Here is a 23,027-nt window from a genome sequence, read left to right on the forward strand (position 1 = left end):
AATCAACCCGATAGAATGTTATCATATTGAAACAAATTGCAAAGATGAAAGGACTTCACCAAGAAATGAAGTGTGAGCGTGCCAAAAACGTGAATGAGAGCATGAAATGACCATTTGGTTTCTATGGCAATAATCTATATTTGTAAACATTGTGGCAAAAAAAATGCCTGTACTAACAACCACAACACGCAATTATTCTTCAACCACAAAGTATTTTCTAAAAAAAAAAAAACCACCCCCAAAAAAAACCAAGCTAATGTGGCTAGCTTAACGTGACCCTCAGTTTTATGTATTCCATAATTCTGAGCAGAAGTTTACTCAGTCTGAGCAGGAGGAATCTTCTTGAGGACTCTTCTTGCAGAAATTTCTGCGTAGAGTCTCCTTCCCACACTTTTACAGGCAGGGGAGCCAACCACAAATATTAAGAAGTTATGAGTCAGTCCCCAAAGAACTGTGACTTTTTTTTTTTTAATAAATAATGGATTCTCATTTTCTGTTTGTTTAGAGCTATAATCACTTCTATTTTCAAGTTATTTACTATTATTAGACCCGCAAACATAGATACCTATGCGTACAGACACACACGTGCACACTTTCTTATTTAGAAAGTAGAGGTACACATAGAAGTGAATGATCTTGGGATCTGGAACTTGGGGGGGGGGGGGGGGGGGGGGGCAGGGAATCAACTATCATAAGATCCTTGCTAGAATTGTGAGAATTAGCAAGACAGAGATTTTTTTTTTTTCCCCCTTTCATATCATTCTCCTTAGGAGCTTTGAAGACTCTTTACAAAGATGAAAGACCCATAAAAACCAAAGAAGCATCTGGCATGAATGCTCAATAATTCTCTTACCTCCTACAGCGGACTTTCCCTTGCCATCATATTCCCAACACCCGTCCCAGCAAGGACACTGTGCAACGTAGTAACCTCTTTTCTCCCTAAAGATAACATCTCTAATATCAGTGAGGGGATAATGGATGTATTTAATAGCCCGTATTCAACCAGCTCAGCTGTTTCTGTCTCCATTAAGGCTAGTCCATTCTCTTCTCTTCTTTGCATGGTTTCCAGACAAAGTGAAAGACCTCAAGAATTCAAAGAAGTCAGAGGATCATGAATTCAAATGACACGACTGTTGTTTGGTTTTGCTTGCTCACACTGTGGAACAAGGCAAATTAGATACTTTTAAATCAATACCAGGGCTAGTATTGATCTCAGCTGAAGTAGGGCTGACACCACAAGAGTGGAACAGGGAAGGATAAATCACCACAAAATTCACAGACAAGGGTGTGTTGCAGAAACTGATGAGAACCTAAAGGCAAGTATGGGATTGCAGTGAGAAATATGGAAGATAGTGGCAACAGACCATCACTGCCATGTCCACGTGGAATTTGCACAAACAAATCCTCTTGAAGGAGGCGATTACCACAATTTCAGCTCTGATTCAAGTTTACCAAGAGATTTTCCACTGAAGGTGTATTTCTAGTTTTCTTAAATAACTTTTTTGAAGAAAGCAATCACATTTACACTCACAAGTGGATGGGAAAGGATCCCAGAAGCATGCACTGCTTCTGCTAGTAGTTTCCTCTATCCTGAGTCCTAAGGAAAGAGGAAAGATTATACAGTGTGTGAAAATCCCTGCACCAAAGGTTCAGGGCTTCCAGGTATTCAGTGTGTAAGCAGCACATAATTTCAGCCATCTTCTGGGCACTTTTTGGCCCTTCTGCATTTCTGAACCAGTCTGGGCCCCTACACAGAAATTAAAACCAGGATCTTTCAGTCTTTCTAGGATTTTGCAGTGCTGACTTTATTCCTAAATAACTTTTAAATAGGCATATTTAAAACAGCCAGTCTCAATTTTGACCAATTTTGCTGCACTAGGTTTGAAAGTGTCTGTTTTTCACATTTTTACGTGCATTTTAAGTGTGTGTACTATATAGCACTACCAGCCAAGTGTTCTTGAGCAAAACAGATCAATCTACAATGGTTCCAAAAGAAAAAAATGAATATAGAAACTGGCATTACTTGAAAGAACAGCAATAGTAAGTGCCAAAAAAAAAAAAAAAATTGTTAAGCAGTATGTTTGGTTTAAAGTATTACAGTTCTTTTATTAAAATTTTTTAAACCCATTTTACCTGCTTTATTATATTCAACTTATCTATCAATATCACTCACATTCATCATGATAAATTCTGTAACACACTTCTGCAAAAGCTATTTCTTTCTTCTACTGTGGTTGAGGTTGACAACCAATATTTAATCCTTCTCATTTTTTCTAGGATTGGCATGAAAAATGACTGGTAAAACAGTCTTACATACTTTCTGAAAGTCTGATAGCTTTTTCTAATCTAAGCTTCCTGAAGTGCCTTCCTTGCCTCCCCAGATACCTCCAATATTTGTTTACCATAGCACCTATATTCAGGTGGCACATTTGACCAACTGAATGAGGAAAAGTGAAGCAGCTGTATAGACAAAATCACCTGCAGTACAGTACAATGTACACTGATCTTAGACCTCCGCACAAGAAAGTGCCAGAACCAAGACAAACTAAGGGTAAACCCCTCCCCATTCTGCAGCATTTGTGGGCTTCAGTCAGGAACTCAATCAAAACCCTTGTTTATGCAATTAAACCAGACCAATGTGTAGTATGTAGCACCCTTCTTCCTCACTGTGCACTATCCCTCACAACACACTCAAACAGCTTTGGGGTTTTTTGTTTTTATTTTTAATATAATGAACACTGGAGAAGCAGCTTCCTCATATGTATGGTAGACAAAAGCTATTACATTCTGAAACAGGAAGATGAATAACTGAAGTAAGTGCAAACAGATGTCATTAATTTATTACAATGTATTTTGCTCTCTGACTTACCACGTACCTCTGAGTTTCCTCAGCCATCAACATATGGGAAGTACATCCCAGAAGGTGTTGCTACAGTACTGGCTCATCCTATAATTTCCACAATAGCAACGAACTAGTAAATGACACGTAATAACTTAACCCCACAGAAATCTCACCTAAAAGTCACCTTTTTTTTTTTTTAACAGGAAAAAAAAAGCTATCATTTTTACTAAACAGGTACCAAAAAATGAAGTCAACATTTTCACAAATGTTTTCTTTGTTATTATATGTATCTGAAAAATGTATAATATCTGTCTCCCTTTATGGCAAGTATATGAATTATACTCTCAAGATTATACAAAGTGCCCCCTCTATGGGACTTCTTACACAGCTGTGCATAGTCAGAAGAGTCTCATTTTGCTTTGTAGAACAAAAGTTTCAGAACTATTGCACTGTTTTATTCATCAGGCTTTGACTCCTCCTCACTTGTGCAATGCAGCGTATTACCAGAGAAGTTGAGTTATACGCAAAATTAAACTCTTGAAAATACACAATAACATAACTGCAAATTGCATTGTAGGGTAACGTACTAGTCCCTTTGTTGGGCATTATTTGGAAAAGAAGCCAGTGTTAACCCATGAGAAGCTTAGGAAGCACGTTCAGGAGTACAATAGCTACAGACTGTCCCACAACCAGTCTGCTCATATTTCAGGAAACCAACATACAGCACGACATCCATCCAGGCTGATGAAAGAGTACAGACACTACGCGTTCCCCTGACCATCAATCTCCCTCTTGCAGGCGTTTAAATGATATTAAATAAAAGCGGATATAATGCGGCCTAAGAACGTTCAGGTTACACGGGTCAGGTACGCAGCTTGCCAGCCCTCAGAGAGCTTGCCGCAAACCGCCGCTGCTCCGCTAAGCAAGCCCCCGGGTGGGAGAGCGGGGCGGAGGGAAGGCGGTGTGCCATCGCAGCCTGCCCCGGGGGATCAGACAGCCCTCCAGCAAGAGCCGGGGGGGGGGGAAGGAGACGGAGAAGGAAAGAAAGGAGGAGGAAAAGAAAAGGGGCGGGGGGGAGAAAGCGAAATCCACGTTTCTGTATTTCTCTAAAACAAAGAATGCGAGAAAGCAGATGTAGTTCAGCGCAAACGCCTCCGCCCTGCGAGGCTTCTGTGTTCGCTTCTCGCAGCTGGGCTTGCCCGGCTGGTCTCCAGCCCCGCAGCCTGCCTTCAGCCCCGTCCCAAGCGCTTTCTTTTGTTGCGAACTTCCCGGTCGCCCCAGCCCCGCCGGGCAGCAGGGCTCAGCCCGAGCGCTCCACGGCCGCGCCGGGCGCTCGATCGTTCCTCCCGCTCCGCGCCCGCGGCCGGCGCCGCAAAACCCCGGCTCTAAACGCCCGCCCCGTCTTCTGGTCAGAAACCCGAAGCGCAAACCTCGCTGCCCCCTTCCCCGTATATAAAAGCAAAAGTCTTGTTAGTCTTGTACCCCAGGGGTTTTCCATTCCGCTTACTATCCAAACCACACAGTAAGCACGCTGCGTACGAAAAGGGGGAATTACTGTGGGCTTTTCAGAGGGAGAGAGAGAGAAACTCACCACCGTCATATTCTTCCTCTTCTTGCGCTTTTATGGTTACAAATCGCCCTAATAAAGCAGCAAGGATGAAAAAAGTTCTCATTTGTACCCAGATTGCCATCATGCCTAGATAGTAGGCATGTATCCTCCTGGGCAGCAAAAAGTGCAGAAACGTGAGGTTATTTTAGCACCATGAAGCCAGCTGGGGAGTCTGTCTGCCTTTCAGCATCAGTTCCAGGACAAAGTCTGTGAGCCCTTTTTTTCAGCACCAGCTCCAGCACAGTCTGCAAACGCTCCTTTCAGGGGATGCAGCTTTAAATAGGAAGAATGCTGCCTCCACTTCTCTTCCTGCCCCTTTTCAGCTCGTTCAGGCTCCTAATCATCCACTCCCTGCCAAGCAACAGTCTGATTGATGGTAAATAACCAAATCAGAGCTGGCTTCGCTCTTCCTTGAACTTTTCTCTTTACGAGTACACTTGCAGGATATTTTCCTGCTGCTGTGCAGTGCATGTGCTGTATCAGGACCATTTGTTAAGAAAGCAAAGCATAGTTCCGTAAGAAGCTGTCAGGAAGAGAAAGCTCTGCTCTTAACACACCCAGCCCACACTTCCTGGGAATGGAGGGTATAGCCCCATTTGGAGCAGATTCCCTTATTAGGAACTTGATCCCTTCCAGCTTGCCGAGAGGAGGATTTTCTCCTCTCCCTTGATAACTGTCCCCTGCCTTGCTGTAGCTGCATTATCAAACATGAGTCCAGTCCCTTGAGAGGGGCCACAGAGCTACCATGGCAGCTTGTTTCAGGAACCTGTAAATAACCTCCTTGCCCCCCAAAGGGGAATAATCTTTCTCAAATGAATTCTCTTCTGAATAATCTTTCCTCAAATGCTTAGTGTGCTCTATATTTACTGTCCTACCAGTTGAGAAGACTATCGCAAATCTCTGGAAGATGGTCTACGCTTCTAACACCAGAATGACAATCCAAACTATCCAATTACCTGCTTTTCTCCGAGGCTCTCCACCTCTGTTCCCTGACAACTGGAAACCTACCTAAGCCCCAGCCTAGTATTTAGCCCTTAACAATGTGCCTTAATTAGCATTCTAGCATGGGCACTAAGTAAATCTCTCTTTTTGTGGATCACTTGCAACTGAGAGTAGGATGCTAGATTTTTTTCTTCCCACAGTGTTTATGGTCTGCAGAGCTCCATCCCTAACCCCCTCATTTGCTAAGAATGGGGTTGCCTATACCTGCTGCAGGGAAACGCAGATTCGTCTGTTGGAAGGTTTTCTATCTTTAGCCATTTCAGCTTGAGAACAATCCCATTTGAAGTGGATGCGGTGAGAAGTAAACCTCTTTGCCTGGATTTGTGCAGGTTGGCAACACTAGCCCACTCTGGTTATCACAGCATGATTCAGCACTTCTCAGTGATGCAGCATCCTAAAGCCTGTCAAGTTTTCTTCTGTCTCTTCGAAAGAGCAGCATGCCCAGAAGAGGAAAGGTAACCCAGAAAATGGTATAGCACTGCAATGCTACATCATACCTACTCCAGTAGCAAACCCAGAGATTAACGTAAAAATGTGCTGAAAGAGAACAAAATCAAAATTCCCTGCTCTTGCACCGAGCAGTCTTGACACAGCAGTCTTACACCCATACAGAGTTTCACTGCAGGAGCGTAATATCCCACAGTCCCTGTGGGATAGTGTTAGCCGTGAGAAAGAACAGAAATATTGAAGCTGGGCAAGCCGCTGCAATTTTATTTTGAAAAGCAATTATAATCATTGGCAAGTAAATTAATTTAATTTAATTAATTTAATATTATTATTATTGTATTATTATTAATTATTAATTATATTATTATTAATTATTAATTATTAATTATAATTATGAATAAATAATTTAAAGCGGGGGCGAAATCGATAGCCCAGCTCAAGTGCATCTACACCAATGCACGCAGCATGGGCGGCAAGCAGGAGGAACTGGAAGCCATTGTGCAGCGGGAGAGATATGACTTAGTCGCCATCACAGAAACACGGTGGGGTGACTCTCATGACTGGAGTGCTGCAATGGATGGCTATAGACTCTTCAGAAGGGACAGGCGAGGAAGGACAGGTGGTGGGGTGGCTCTGTATGTTTGGGAGTGTTTCGATTGTATAGAGCTCAACGATTGTGATGATGGTACGGTTGAGTGTTTATGGGTAAGGATGAGGGGGAAGGCCAACGAGGCAGATATCCTGCTGGGAGTCTGTTATAGACCACCCAACCAGGATGAAGGGGCGGATGAAGTGTTCTATAAGCAGCTGGCAGAAGTCTCTCAATCGCTAGCCCTTGTTCTCGTGGGGGACTTCAACTTCCCGGATGTCTGCTGGAAATACAACACGGCAGAGAGGAAGCAGTCTAGGAGGTTCCTGGAGTGTGTGGAAGACAACTTCCTGACACAGCTGGTAAGTGAGCCTACCAGGGGAGGTGCCTCGCTCGACCTGCTGTTTACTAACAGAGAAGGACTGGTGGGAGATGTGGTGGTCGGAGGCCGTCTTGGGCTTAGCGACCATGAAATGATAGAATTCTCCATTCTTGGTGAAGTAAGGAGGGAGGGCAGCAAAACCGCAACCATGGACTTCCAGAGGGCGGACTTTGGCCTGTTCGGGACGCTGGTTGAGAGAGTCCCTTGGGAGACGGTCCTGAAGGGCAAAGGGGTCCAGGAAGGCTGGACATTCTTCAAGAAGGAAGTCTTAAAGGCGCAGGAGCAGGCTGTCCCCATACGCCATAAGAAGAAGGGGCGGGGAAGACGACCGGCCTGGCTGAACGGGGAGCTCTTGCTGGGACTCAGGAAAAAAAGGAGAGTTTACCGCTTGTGGAAGAAGGGGCAGGCGACTCAAGAAGAGTACAGGGATCTCGTTGGGTCGTGCAGAGAGGAAATGAGAAAGGCAAAAGCCCAGCTAGAACGCAGTCTGGCCGCTGTCGTTAGAGACAACAAAAAAATGTTTTTACAAATATATTAATGACAAGAAGAGAGCCAAGGAGAATCTCCATCCTTTATTGGATGCAAGGGGGAACATTGTCACTGAGGATGAGGAAAAGACTGAGGTACTCAGTGCCTTCTTTGCCTCAGTCTTTAACAGGCAGACCAGTTATCCTCAGGGTACTCAGCCCCCTGAGCTGGAAGACAGGGACGGCGAGCAGGATGAACCCCCCATAATCCAAGAGGAAGCAGTCAATGACCTGCTACGCCACCTGGACGCTCACAAGTCTATGGGGCCAGATGGGATCCACCCGAGAGTGCTGAGGGAGCTGGCGGAGGTGCTCGCCAAGCTGCTCTCCATCATTTATCAGCAGTCCTGGTTAACGGGGGAGGTCCCGGATGACTGGAGGCTTGCCAATGTGACGCCCATCTACAAGAAGGGCTGGAAGGAGGATCCGGGGAACTACAGGCCTGTCAGCCTGACCTCGGTGCCGGGGAAGATTATGGAGCGGTTCATCTTGAGGGTGCTCACAAGGCATGTGCGGGACAACCAGGGGATCCGGCCCAGCCAGCACGGATTTGTGAGAGGCAGGTCCTGCTTGACCATCCTGATCTCCTTCTATGACCAGGTGACCCGCCTAGTGGATGAGGGAAAGGCTGTGGATGTGGTCTACCTGGACTTCAGTAAGGCCCTTGACACCGTCTCCCACAGCATTCTCCTAGAGAAGCTGGCGGCTCACGGCTTAGACAGGTGGACTCTGCGCCAGGTCAAAAACTGGCTGGACGGCCGGGCCCAGAGAGTTGCGGTGAATGGAGTTACATCCAGTTGGCGGCCGGTCACGAGCGGTGTTCCCCAGGGCTCAGTTTTGGGGCTGGTCTTGTTCAATATCTTTATCGATGATCTGGATGAGGGGATTGAGTGCACCCTCAGTAAGTTTGCAGACGACACCAAGTTGGGCGGGAGTGTTGATCTGCTCGAGGGTAGGAAGGCTCTGCAGAGGGACCTGGACAGGCTGGATCGATGGGCCCAGACCAATTGTATGAGGTTCAACAAGGCCAAGTGCCGGGTCCTGCACTTTGGCCACAACAACCCCATGCAGCGCTACAGGCTTGGGGAAGAGTGGCTGGAAAGCTGCCCAGCAGAAAAGGACCTGGGGGTGCTGGTCGACAGCCAGCTGAACATGAGCCGGCAGTGTGCCCAGGTGGCCAAGAAGGCCAATGGCATCCTGGCCTGTATCAGAACTAGTGTGGCCAGCAGGAGTAGGGAAGCGATCATGCCCCTGTACTCGGCACTGGTGAGGCCGCACCTCGAATACTGTGTTCAGTTTTGGGCCCCTCACTACAAGAAGGACGTTGAGGTGCTGGAGCGTGTCCAGAGGAGGGCAACGAGGCTGGTGAGGGGTCTGGAGAACAAGTCTTATGAGGAGCGGCTGAGGGAACTGGGGTTGTTTAGCCTGCAGAAAAGGAGGCTCAGGGGAGACCTCATCGCTCTCTACAACTACCTGAAAGGAGGTTGTAGCGAGGTGGGGGTCGGTCTCTTCTCCCAAGTAACTAGCAATAGGACAAGAGGAAATGGCCTCAAGTTGCGCCAGGGGAGGTTTAGATTGGATGTAAGGAAAAATTTCTTTACTGAAAGAGTGGTGAAACATTGGAACAGGCTGCCCAGGGAAGTGGTTGAGTCCCCATCCCTGGAGGTATTTAAAAGACGAGTAGATGAGGCACTTAGGGACATGGTTTAGTGGACATGGTGGTGTTGGGTTGATGGTTGGACTCGATGATCTTAGAGGTCTTTTCCAACCTCAATGATTCTATGATTCTATGATTCTAAGTATCAGTTGAGAAACTCAGAACTGGAAAAACAAAAGTTAGTATTTGTTAACCTGCCCAGTCATAGGTGAAATTCTGTTTTGACAGGTTCATGAGTACTTGCACTGGTTTGCTAGTCTCAAAAGTCATGTATCTTAGATGTCACGCTTCAGCAGAACCCCAGGAAATCTCCCTTGGAAAGTGGATGTTACGTGACGCTGGCTAGAAACATCAGGTGCTTTAGGTGATATATCTAGTTTAGAAGCAGATCTGACCTTTGCCATTTGCACTGCTCTATACGCACATTAGCTATGAGAGAGCAGCAAACAAGAAAGCTTACAGCCATAACCCAGCACACTGCCATTGCTAAATCATCACATGAAACTACACAATGCAAAATCGCTATATACATTAGAAAAGGAAAATAACACATTTTAAAAACCATACTACACAAGGTTTCCCACAGTTGGAGGTAACTTGTCACTTACCGTATTAAGTACAGAAATATTAATAATTTGAGAAAGGCTGAGAATATGGACAGTGTTTTGAAAAGTCTCCTGTACTCATTGATGAAAAAACATTACGACAGACATGTAGGTGTTTCTGAACTATATGCTAACTAGAGGGGATTTATGTGAAATTTCTTATAATAAAGCTGACAATTGCTCAGAGAACTCACAGCTGAAAGTTTTCCATGCAGCCTGGGGAAGGCTACGATGAAACCACAGGGAATTCAGATTCTACCACAGAATCATAGAAATGGCCACACACTGGTGAAACTTGCCTTTATAGTTGCTAACTTTGTCCTCAAAATTAGGTAACAAGTTCTCATGCTTATTTCCCCAAGTCTTAAGTCTGCAACAGGTTCATAAATTCCTAGTATATTCACAGCAAGGATGAGCCTTACCATCATTATCTCTTATAGCCTCTGAGAAAAACACCAGAGTGAAAACAGTATTGAATTATGGTGAATTACTGAATTTTTTCCCCCAATAGCTCATTGAGGGGAAAAAAAAATCAGAAGGACCCCTTTTACCATTTCCAATGGAACTTTTTTCTGAGGAGTCGGAGAGATTTTCAAAGATACCTTCTGCCATTTCAAGTCTACTCTCTCCTTTGGAGACGTTCCTACAGCAGTATCTAAAAGTTGCCCTTCAAATCTGTTTCTGCCTTGGTCTCACCAACAAATTATGCCACATAACCAAAACAGATGGACAACAGAGAATAGAAAAGGATGTAAATTGCTTAGCGAATCAGTCCCCTTATGCCTCCTTATAAATACTTCCTTTCACCATGGATGTGCATTTAAAGAGGTTTTCAATTTTATTACAAGCATCGTAACCAGTCATTAAGTCTATCATTTTTCATTTAAACAAATTAATTTCTAGGCGTAAGGTATTTGTTAGCATCACATTGGATACGAGTGAGATAAATTCTTTAGTTAGTACCACTGTAAACAGAGTCAGACTAAGCAATTAAGAGTAGGCAGATAAATAATTCCAAATATGCTCAGTGTCACCTCCCCCTCCTCCTCTCAATAGGGGAGAAACAAACATTGCATAGAATAATACTTTATATTTATGCAGCAACTTCTCTCCAACCGTTTTTCACTTTTTCCATCGTTTTTAGGATTCTGTAAGAACAGAGGAATGTGGAATCTAGCAAACTAGCCTAAGGTCATACATTCAGTAGAAGTAAAGCCAGATACAGACTTTTTGGAGCTCACTTCTCTTCTGTGCCAAGGAAAACTTATACAAGATGAAAATTCCTTGGGAGGAGAATCCAGGGCCCTGACTCTGGGAGCCAATTCCCTACCGATGCACCTTCAGTCCACTCATTGTTATACATTGAGCTTACAGTACGTAACGAACCCGAATTTAGTAGACAGAGCCACTGCAGGAGTGGTAGGACCTAATACTCTCCTCTTTCTCTAGTCCATCTCAGTAGAGCAAAAGATCTGGAAACACAGGACACAAAACCAGTCTCTTTCTACTAGCAGGAGATTCTTTGAAATTGGGACGGTCTCAGCTACCAATTTGTGGCTGAATTCTGACTCCCAGGAGATGAAAAAGTGATATGACATGATTAAAAGATCACTTTCTAATGCTTCATGCTTCACACTAGAGCAACAAGACGCTTTCAGGTTTGAAGGATCTTTATATCGAATTAAGGGAAACAACAAAACAAGAGCAAAATCTTCATACAAAAGCAGTGTGTGCTCCTTTGTGATATGCTCTAAAAACTCTTCATGAAACGACAGCTGTGCCCAAAGCTAGGACAATCCTAAAAATGTCAAGATACAGTACTCCAAAAAAAAAAAAAAAACCCTAAATACTCTCTAATATCCAGTCTGTTGATAGCCATTCTTATGTTTAAGCCAATAAGTAGGGACTGTATGTTATCTGACCTAAAAAGCACACGTGAAGTTCAAAGTTACTCAAAATCCAAAGAGCATTTTGAGTGACAGATGAAGCTAGGGAATACTACTAGGTAATTGTGAGGACTCGGAAATATATTAAAATATAATTCACAGGCTTACACCTTTCAAAATCTCCAAGTCGGGCCAGAAAAAGCAAACAATTATTAGCTTAGGATGCTTCAGAGCATGCATACATATGAGTAATTAAAATTCCAATATCCATGAGGGTCTCTCTTCAATAGAGTTTAATGACCTTTCACACTGTTACATACAGTGTGACAGTGCTCCTGTTTTAAATTAATTTGTACCAACCTGACAAAAAATACCTTCATATAAGTGACCAAAATAAGATGGTGGAGCAGTCTTTTAGCAGCAATAGGAAATCAGCGGAATCATGGAAATTGATAAGAAGCTGTACTTGAATTCAAATAGCATCTGTTAAAAAATGAGCAAGATTTTCAAAAGCAGTGCGGTTTCACCAAAGTGAGTTTAAGTCAATCTGAGAGTTGCTATCAAATTGTATGTAGGCAGTTAAATCTGTGGTAAGTGCTGTTTGAAATTTCCACTTTGTATAAGTTCTTCAATCACACGCTTAGCTTAAAAAAAGCAAAAAAAAAAAGCAAAAAAAAGGCAGCAAAGTAACATACCACATTTTTAACTCACAAGAATATAGTCCACATAAAATGTTTTACTCTTATTTCTTAAAATTAACCATTAAAATGAACATGACTGAAATAATATATGAGAGAAAAATAGTTCTTTTCCTTTGAAGAGTGTTCACTTTGCACTTTTAAGACCCTTTACTGCATAAGGAATCAGTTTTATTGTTTTATACAGGTCTTTCACATAGTAAAAAGGATGGAAAATTCTGTTATTTAAAATAAGAAAATGTAATAGGAAACTACAGAAATTGGCAAGAATATAAATAGAGGAACATTATACTACTTTTAAATCAGATCTTTAAATGGACTAGATTCCAAACTGCATCACCTCAAAATCCTAATCTTCCTGCTGAGCAATCCACTAAAAAACTAGTATCAGCTAGAAATTTAAACAATGCTACATTAGTAATGTTACTGCCCATTTGCAGGAGAATTTTCCTTTTGGGTAGGAAGGTTTAATAAATGAATTTAAGTCCTTATAGAGAAGAGGGAGAAAATGTATCTTTCTTCGTTACATTCAAACTTTGTAATGTTGTTTCAGTTAGTTTTAATTTGGGGAAGTAGGATGACACTTTGCTTTTAAACTGCTAGTGTGGGGTCTTGGATTATGCCAGTCACCGTAAATCTGCTTTTGCTATGGCCAATTCCAAACCCAATAAGCTCAGTAAGGTTATTAGCACATTTCCTTCAGAATGCCTCAATTAAATTAAACTCAACATTAGTCTAAGCAAAAAATCAAGAATAATTAGGGAAAGTCTTGCATGAAGTCCTTCTGTAAACTATACTTATTCCTTACCTAGAACAGGAAAAACAGCATCATTATGTCATTGTCTATTACAAATTCATTGTCAAGCTAGTTTTCATCCACCTAAGAACTTAAACTGATTAAGTGAAAACATAAAAGGTTCACAGCAAGCTACCCACTTAAATGGCAAGGGCAAATGCTAATCTGTAATTCAAATAGGCCCCCCACTGATGATAGGCCTCCACTTTTTTTTTTTTTTAAATATTAAATTCGTTTACCTTGGGACCCTAAGATAGTTTACTTTGTATTGCTTCATTGACTGAAGGTCCATGCAAAAGCAGAGTTAAAGTCCTACCCAACAAGCAGATTCACATCTCCGATCATTTTTCTGACCCAGGGAATCAGTGAAATTAATGGGACTGTAAACAGGGAATGTGGCTGAAAGTTCATCTTCAACCCTCATTTCTTTTAGGAATAGACTTGCTATAAGCTGTGGCGAGGCTCAGGTTACTTAACCACCATCTCAAAGCTTATCCACAGTTTTAAAAGAATACTACAGTGTTTCTTCTATACTCATTTCACTGGCATTCCTTTATTTAAAAATCTGTGTCTAAGACTATGTAGAACTATTTCATCTTATTGTCACAGATATCAGACCACTGAACTGTGCTTTAATATGCTCAGTGCAGCCCCAACCACAAAATGAGCCCTTTGGTAACCTGTCACCGTGTCCTAGTATAACATATCATGTCTTTAAGAAACAAAATACGGTACCTGTCATTTAGAGTTTAAATTGTGTTAACTAAGGGAATGATTAAAATCTTACGTATTTATTTTATCCATCACTGGCCAATTGTTTTCTTTTCCCTGTCATTACACTTTTTTTTTTTAAAGCATTGATCTTCGGCCTTATAGTTAATTCTGTGGAATATCCAAAGCTGACAGAGTCATTTACTTGAGACAGGCCTGAGGAATAGAGCGTTTAAGTCTGTAGCAAAATTCTTACCAATCATAACAAGAGTAAGAAGTTCAGGATGCAGTCTTACATACCAGATTGCTCCCAAGCTACATCTTATTTCCTAGCAAAATAAAAATGCTGAAAAAAACTGTACACACTATGTGCCAATTAACAGAGTTGGCCTACAGATTTGAATTGAGAATGGCTAAAGCAACAGCAGCACTCCAGGAGGGACTTTAGAATCACTGGGCTACTCACAGTAAATGTACGTTAAAATTAATCTTAGAGGAAAATATATATATAATGTTCCAAGGAAAGCTAGTTACTGATCAAGCTTTACAGACTAAGTTGCCAAATAAGATAAACCCCAAGGTAACCAAATGTACTGGAATTTGTCTGTTAGGTTAAACATGAGACTTTTTCAGCAGCTGCTCTCAGCCTCAGCCTGCTGGCTGCCAGGGAGCTACGGGGGAACCACCCTGGGTGGTCTGCAGAATGGAGTATCTTGAGCAGATGAGGCACTGTGCAAGCCAAAAGTGGAGATGGGTCCAAGGAGAATTTCCCTTCTCAGGAGGGAAACACTGAGGGAAAGGCCACTGAACTAAAGAATTCCCCCCCCCCCCCGCCCCAAACCATATTCATTACTACATCCATGTGAAACAAAGTGCCTGTGACTTTACACACACTATAAAGTAGGACTGAAGGGATCCATTTACACAGGATATTGTTTCCAATGTAAAAAAACCTTAGCAGATGTTTAGTGAATGTTTGATATAATGTCATACATTAAACTTACATTTTCCAGAAAAATCTCAATTTTTAATCATGCTGGTTTTGTCCTGGTTAGTCAAAGACCATTTGATTTTACCTACTTACCCTCTAAAATTGGGAAAGGCCTCAGCTCCAATGACAAAATGAACTTGGCTTGCTCAGAGCATCTTACGGGAATTGCTCAACTTTTTGTAAGGTAATCTTCTTAAAATACATTATTTAATATCTTTAATATTTTGTAAGAACAAGAAACAAGAAACAAGAAACAGGTTTAATAATTTTGGGGCAGGTATCCTGGACACCATATCAAAGCAGTAGACACCATGGTGAAACATTGGCCCTGTTGAAGTTTAGTAGTTCAGCAGTAGTTCAGCTACTGGATTCACGTTTTCTCTCGGGATGGATGTTTCTACCCCTTTCTAACAATCTTTTCATGACACTGTTTGATTAATTAGGAAAGTTAATACATGAACAGGCATCCCTACTTGGAGCGTTGAGCATAACACCCTTCTGACAAGTGCTAGTGGCAGCAGCAGTAGTAGTCCAGTCTATTGTTTTGAAAATAAACAACCTATGGTTCAAACCCTCAGCACAAGCACACGTTCATACTACCTTGGTGTCCCTGGTAACCTTTTACTATACCACTCTGTCCCTCTTGAGCACTCAAAAGAATGAGAACGTAGAATCGTGGAATTTTTTTGAGGTGAGGAACAAAAGCAGAACAATAAAGAAAAGAAAATATACATGCACCTCATTGGTATATCACCAGCCCTAGCAAGCCAAGTCATGGCTACTTCAGCTACTTGTAAGCCTTTCTCTTCCATGTGCAACTTCGTTTCTTTTGTATGAAGTATGGTCTTTCTCTGCTCACGCAGAATCTGGAGCACTTCCCTTGATGCACCAGACAAGCTGCACAGGGCCAGAGCGACAAATGGTGATGGGCAGCTTGCACTTGCCCCACCATAAGAGGTCTAAAAGAAAAACTTAGATAAACGCCTGCCAGGAATGATGTGGATAGGGTTTATCCTGCTTTAAAGGATGGGAATAGTCTAGATGATCTTTTTAGATTCTTTCCAGCATTATTTTTCTTCCAGCAGGAAAATGTGACTTACATACTGACTATATTCTCTCTCAAAAGTGAGTCTCCTCTGGAAAATTGGATCCACTTCTATCAGACAATAAGGTCTGATAATGGAAAACCAGGGAATGAATAAAACCCAATTTGAAAGCATTTTAAAAAAATCATGAAAAAGGAAAACTTGTCATATTTTTAGTATTTTCCATGTTGACATGGACATTCCATTTCTCTTTCTTGGAAGCAGCAAGGAAAAAACTGTGTCAACATTGACCAAATTATGGATGATTAATAGAAGAAAGGGGAAGAGCAACAACAGCAGAAGGAAGTAATAGAGAAAAAGGAGCAAGAAAGGAATCAGCATTTGTGTAAGTCAAGGATACAAGACTTGAATTTATGCATCACACTCACACAAAGCTAAAACAAGAAAAATTTTGTCTACGAGAGCTATAACTCTAGCACTGTGGGTGTTGGTGTCACTATTAGAACTATAAGCCCAGGACAACATTAGATAAATGTCAGTACAGTTGCCTGGTTACTTATGCTAGATTCAAATACAGAATGCAAAACAGATTTATTAAGGAGAAACGTTCATTCTGCCTCCTTTACTTTTCCATTTCCTTTCCATGCTGTCTTCTTTCCAGTATTTTATAGCTTTTGAGCTTTATTGCACTATGATTTGAATACATGTGTGGAGCACATTTCCCACTGCCTTTAAAGATTAAGTGCTAATTGAAAACATAGTTTACTCAGAAACAATCCATCAAGTCTACATTTAATTTTTGCTGTGAAAAAGCGTGTTAACTGAGCCTTTTTTAAAATTTTATTTCAGAACTCTTCATGAGGTAGGCTTATTTTCAAAGCTATGGCCCATCAGCAAGAGGATTTTCCTCTGGTTAATGAGCTGAAACAGATTGTTCAGGGGAATACCTACCCTCCATATTCACTGGCATGTTTTATTTTGCCTCAGCTGATTGCTTTCATGATGTATTTCAGGAAACCAGCCTCTTACCCTTTTTAAAGAACGATAGCTTAGATGAGCCTCAGGTGTTTTATAAAATAGTTATTAATGCTTAAAGATAATTTTACATTTCCTCAGTAGGAAATCTCAAAGATCCCTATACCCGAAAATTCCCATGGTAGGTAGAAACCTATAAACGGTCTCCTTATATCTCCTGTTAGTTATGTCATTTCTGACAGCCGCTAAAATGCTTAAACTTGGTGGCACTGTGGCACATGAACACAACTTCACCTTGTAACCCCTGATTCAGTAATGGGTTGGTTTAAAACATAGTCAGAGATAAGTAATAGCCATAGTGGGTGATTGAACTTCTCTTTTTTTCCCCTCAGCTAACAACTGTTTGTTATCTGGGAAAGATTTAGAGTTCTTGCTAGGAAGCAAGGGTTTATTTAAAGGATTTCTATTCAAGTACTTTAAAAGTACCATACCATGTCACATATACTCTCCCAGGACATTCATGTACATCCACATTAGTTCAGCATGCAAATCAAGTCTAAACACCACTACATGGAGCAAAGCCCACACAGACGTAACTATGTATAAAAAAGCCCCAGACAAAACGTGGGCAAACCCCACAGATCTCTTTCACCGTGCCTAATTTCCATCACCTAACATGTTTTGCATGTGGACCCCCTTACCAAACCTCCAGTCACATGGAAAGATACCCACCAGCGCTGTGTCCCACAGCAAACAGGTGAGCAGACTCCATCCGCCTGAGCCTCCCGCAGCTCAGCAAGTGACGCAGCCCTGGCGCTACAGGCTGCTCTGCAGGTGTCCGATAGAAATTCATATTTTTAAAACTTTCTGTGCCCACTTTATTCCATGTCCACTACTTCGTAGTTCTAATTGTCACATATATTCAAACTTTCTTGGACTAAGCTTTATTCACTTAATCCAAGCACAAACACATCCACAAAAACCATGTATAGGTATGAGTTAATTGCAACTTGCGTTTCTTGTAATCGTGCTTGTTGGTTAGAGACGTGTCATATTCTGTTATCATTTTGATTATGGTATTCCTAACAATCTTTCAGGTTACTTTCAAAAGGATTATTTGGCTTTGTTTATTTAAGGTGACCTCACATGCTATTATCTCTTAAATACATTCCCAATCACATATTTATTAAGAAAAGAGGCCTAAATAGAAAGTACTTGATGTTCCACGGATTTTAGGATACCAGGAATGAAATGTTTGATTGTAATTGACTATTTTTATGCTTATATTTAAACATCTCATATACTGCGTAGAAAACACAGATGAAAACGCTGTTTCAGCTTCTTCCATATACTTCCAACATTCAACACTGCAATAATTCTCCTATGAAGAGCAAAGTTTAAATTGCATGAATGATACTTTCAAGCAGGATGGAACAGATGCTTTTGCTTAATGTTAATAAAAACTTATCTTTTGCAACTGGAATACAAGCTTTAAATATCTATCATTATTATTATTTCCTATACACTTATAAAACTTGCAATAGAAAATGTGGCAATTCATATACATTTTTAGTGAAGGTGGAAGAATTTTCCGGATTTTTTTATCTGCTTCTTGCAACTATTTTTAGAATTATACCTAAGAATAAGAGACTGGCATTAAATCCTAGCCCTATTCTACTGAGAATAAAGGAAAATTTTTAATATAAAATTTTGACCTCATTTATTTGCATTCAAGAAGCCTGTGACAATGTCCCTCTGAAGAGAAAGCACTTACATGTCAGAGGTGAAGTCCTGTCATGAACTAGACATTGATCCCAGCCTTATCTTGTAACACTTTCTCAGGAATAGTTGTCAAAACTGTCACAAGCCCTACTGAAGTCAGCAGGGCTCCATGCAGATGTTGACTCAAGGATGTGGCAAAGTCCTTAAAAATCACCAGCATTTAGTCAAATGTTCCTAGGGCTTGGACTGTCTCCAGGCCTTGCTTAGTTTACTTAATGTATCTTCTCTTTTTCTTTTTTTAGCCTTTTCGAAATCTTAGGTTCAGGCTTGTACACAGGCTCTTCTGAATAACCTTGTAAGAGTACTCCAATATATAGAAAATATAGAGAAGGAGAGGGGAGGGAAAAAAAGTTACTCCTAACCTCTCCACAGTGCCACAGACTTTTACGAACACTATTTATACCCTTGTAAGAGAATTTTTAGGCCCCTGAAAAATCAGCTCTCAAACTGTGTAATAAAGCTGTTTCCAATGAGGGTGGGACCCACAGATCACAGAGGGCTCATTGCACTGAAGCTTCAGTATCAGTACTAGAAGAAACTCAGCCCACTGACCTGCTTGAAAAGGACTTCCACCATGGTTGAAGGCAAACAACCTGTGTGTCAACAGTGAAATAAAGAAATACAGATTCTGTGGACAAAAAATAAGGCAGATGGAGCCTTTTACATTCTCCATAACCACAGACTGATGTTATGAGACCACAATACACTGTTGTTACGATAGTCTTGTAATGGCTATTTGAATGTTTGCTGCTAAACCTAAACCAAAGAATTTTAAAAGCCCACCATCTTACATATAGATGTAATATATATGTAATATATGTATATGTAATATATATGTATACATATAAGATATAGATGTTTGTTACAACAAACCATCAGAAGACCAAACTGAACTTAACATACACATAGACTAGAGGAAGTACTTAGTTAGGGTGGCACACAGATGAATATTTTCTCTGGCAAAGAACAAGTCTGTATAAACAGGAACATAGCTGAATCCTGCACTTTTTACAGGATCTAAAGTATCTGAACTCCAAAAAAAAGACACTACCCCGAGTTATACTACATAGGAAAGAAAAGAACAGATACATAATTTAGAATTATTCCTTTATTTTCATGAAGTTGGATCATTTTCAACATTTTCAATAGCATACTCCTTCAGTGCTTATAATAATGTTTTTGAAACTCTAGATATCCTGTGTTGTACCCAAAGGACCATTAGTTTCTACGAGAGTGAACATTTTGGTAAAATCCCTCAATCCATCTAAAGACTGTTTGCAATTGTTTGTTTCCAAGCTTTATTTAGTGTCCCATTTTCACAGTCAGATTGAAGCCAGCACTAAGTGCCCTTTCTGAACACAGAGGTCAGCGAACGTCAGAAAAGCCAAAGACAAATGCTGCTTTTCCAATGATGGTGAGAAATTATTCAAAGAAACTGCAGAAACAATTCCTTTAAGTGATATTGAAACTTAAGTCTCTGATACTTACCAGTCTTCATGGAAATCATTCTCCACTGTCTACAAGAAGGATATTCCAAAAATAGTTCTGTCTTCTGTTCACTCACATTTATGCAAGGGCTACCAGAAGGCTTTAATCCTATAGCTTGGCTTGTCTACAATATTCCTCCCTAAACATACAGGTGCCCAATCCTTCATCATACTTTTATTTGAAAGTGAATTTATCCATATTATTGAGGACAGACATAACTAAAGTTTAATCGTCTTCTGCTTCTTTAGCAAACATTCATGATCTACACCAGGCTTGTGAAACTTAGTCCTTCTGCAAGTTATCTCGGTTGGTCCTGGAATTCTCAAAATTAACCTATTTCCTCCATCTCTGAAAGCAAAATTTATGCCTAAGGCACTTCAGCAATTTGTCATTTAGCAAGCTAGCTCAAAGTTCCCAGTGAATATCTTTTCATATCCTTGTAGTGCTGTCGCAGTATCCCTTTAAAAGCAAATGTACTTTTAAAGTAAGAGCTAGCAAAGGATTCATGTAAATATTACTTTTTCACATTTAAAATGATGAATGCAGAACTACTGTGATATGGGTCAGCATTATAATTATGTTATAAAAAACTCAGGAACTTAAGGACTAATTACAGAACGTGTTTGTGCAAATCAGGTAAAATCAGGTAAAATCAGTGCAATTCTTCATCTGTGCAATCCTCTGTTCCCATTGCGGAAATGAGGAAGGGTTTAAATAGTTAACTGGCGATATATATTTTTGTACGAAAACCAGCTGTGTGCTAGGCTTGGAAAATTCAGTCACTAGTGTTCAAACAAAAAACATAAAATATTTTGAAATCCCAAGGTCATCAATGCACCTGTGTAAGTCTCATTAAACTTAATAGACATTACACACATTTGTTGAGGGCAAAACACACTCTCCTACAGCTGCAGCTCTTCTTGAATGACTGCTCATTTTCATGGCTTTTTATGACTGTAGGCCAGATTACATTTTAAAATGGCAAAAACTGTAGTATATTTCAGCAGACTAATCAACTTTTTTGGCTTTGGGCTTGTGTTAGCTTGAAGGTTAGCTTTGGGTATGAGATATGGAGCTGCAAACAGCTGTGGCTCACAACGTCGCAGCTCCTCCAGCTGTCTACATGCTGCCAGGGGGACAGCGAGGAACTCAGGCTGGTAGTTTAATATGTGCCAATTTGAAAAAGGGCGCATCCGAGTGGCTCAGCCTCTTGCTCTCTGAGCTTTCCCACTTGCTCAGAAAAAGGAGTTCTGAGGATGAGCATAGCTGCTCTCCTGTCTGCACCTAGCGATGAAATCCAGGAAGGGCTCACGCAGCAGCATAAGGGGTTGGACACAACTGATGCCTTGTTTGGCAGATGTTCCTTAGGACTCATTTTTACCTCTTGCTAGGGTTTCAAATGCATCACTTTAAATTGCTATGAAAGCTGCTAGGGCTTTCATAGAAGGTCAGAGCTAGGACAGAGCCAAGCAGAGAACGGGGGAAACATGACTAGATCCTCTGCGCAGCCCTGGGAATTGGTAACAGGCTGATCTCAGACACAGCGATACATCACTCCCACAAGGCTGAGGAGTGAACTACCAAGGAATCAATAGTCCATCTCCTGCCAGTCCACCCTGCTCTGCTGCCCTGCCCGACTGCACATCATACATTACATATTCAGCCATAATATTGCTGTTCACATTCTTTTACCACCTACCCCATCTCACAGTATGTGAACATTTGCCAGAAGTGAGCTATATCATTATCTTGTAAAGGATATAGGTGCTGAATGTGTGGTACTGCTTTTTTATACCATTTATTAACAATATGGTAAAGTCACTTAATATAATCCCAGGTCACATTAAGTCACGCCTAAATTTTCTGTCACAGTGAAACATGTTGACAAAGATAATTATTTCTGTGAATGAGAGACGTGTTCCATTTTATGAACTCGGCAGCTGACAGGATCTGCGGGGTTGAGAGTGTATGGACAGCTTAGTAACTTTAATGAATAGCAATTAACACTTGTCTTTTCTCTAATGAGCAATGTTGTATCATGCAATAATATTTTTAAAGTCATCACATGAATAGAAAATTCAATTTCAGAACTTTGTGCTAATTTGTTATTTCTGCAAATGTATAAATTGAATCCCAAGACATTTTGTTTAATGACGCATGGGATGCAAGCAAGGAGATGGTGTGTATCCACAAAATACCTGCAGTCCATATTTGCCATACACATAGATGCCTTGTTTTCCACTGTGTACCTCCCTTTCACCCTCCACTCTCCATCCACTCATTTCCAGCTGTATCAGCATTCTGGCTCACAGCAACGGTGGCAGCTAAAAAGAGAGGCAGAAATGCGTCCCGATTTCTGGCTAGTCAGGCACTACAGAGTACTGCAGTTGCTAAAGGAGGCTGTGGCACAGAAACACAACCTCGCAACTTTGCCAGGGGGGATTCCTAAACTGTGGTTTTTATTTCTACAATTAATGCTGTACAAATGACTTCAACTTGTATTCTGTGCCAGATGGGGATACATGGTAAAAGACCAGAGAAACAGCAGGACATGGGTTAATGTCCTGGCTAAGGAGGGTACTGGATCAGAGAATAAGGTGTGTATAAGTGAACACACGAGTAAGATTCCACCTTGGAGGCGTGCAGGAGAGGGCTAAGGAAAAGAGAGAATGGAGGCATGTGCCTCCCTTGTGAATGCACCTGGGCCAGCACAGAGCCAAGGCTTACTGCTCCAAAGACAGCTCCCCTGTGCAGGCGAAGTGCAAATACCCAGCTTAGGACATTCAAAGGTCTGCAAATTCCAAGGAAGACAATTCTGGCCAGGCTAGGAGAGGTGAGAAACATGAAATAAATCATCCCACTTTAACATCCCATCTGCTTCAAGCAACAGACATGCCTGAGGTTTCCCCTTTTCATCAGATGGCCAAGCATTCTCCTTTCCTTTCCCTTTCAGGCCATCCCTCAGCAGCCTGCTGTCTCCTTTACATAGTCCCA

General features: G+C 41.4%; 1 protein-coding gene across 2 annotated transcripts in view; it reads right to left on the minus strand.

The window, feature by feature from the left end:
• The window catches only part of COL5A2 (collagen type V alpha 2 chain), a 155,140-nt gene that overhangs the window by 107,410 nt on the left and 24,703 nt on the right, over positions 1 to 23,027 (minus strand). Inside the window, exon 1 of one of the 2 annotated variants that reach the window (XM_076342194.1) lies at positions 4,434 to 4,694. The exons of the other annotated variant lie outside the window; for it this stretch is intronic. Coding sequence (XP_076198309.1) covers positions 4,434 to 4,536 — 103 coding nt within the window. The 5' untranslated portion in view covers positions 4,537 to 4,694. Of the gene's footprint in view, positions 1 to 4,433; positions 4,695 to 23,027 lie in introns of those variants that run through there. 2 annotated transcript variants of the gene reach the window in all.

Source organism: Aptenodytes patagonicus, chromosome 6 (genome assembly GCF_965638725.1).
Source record: "Aptenodytes patagonicus chromosome 6, bAptPat1.pri.cur, whole genome shotgun sequence".
NCBI classification, from domain to species: Eukaryota; Metazoa; Chordata; class Aves; order Sphenisciformes; family Spheniscidae; genus Aptenodytes; species Aptenodytes patagonicus.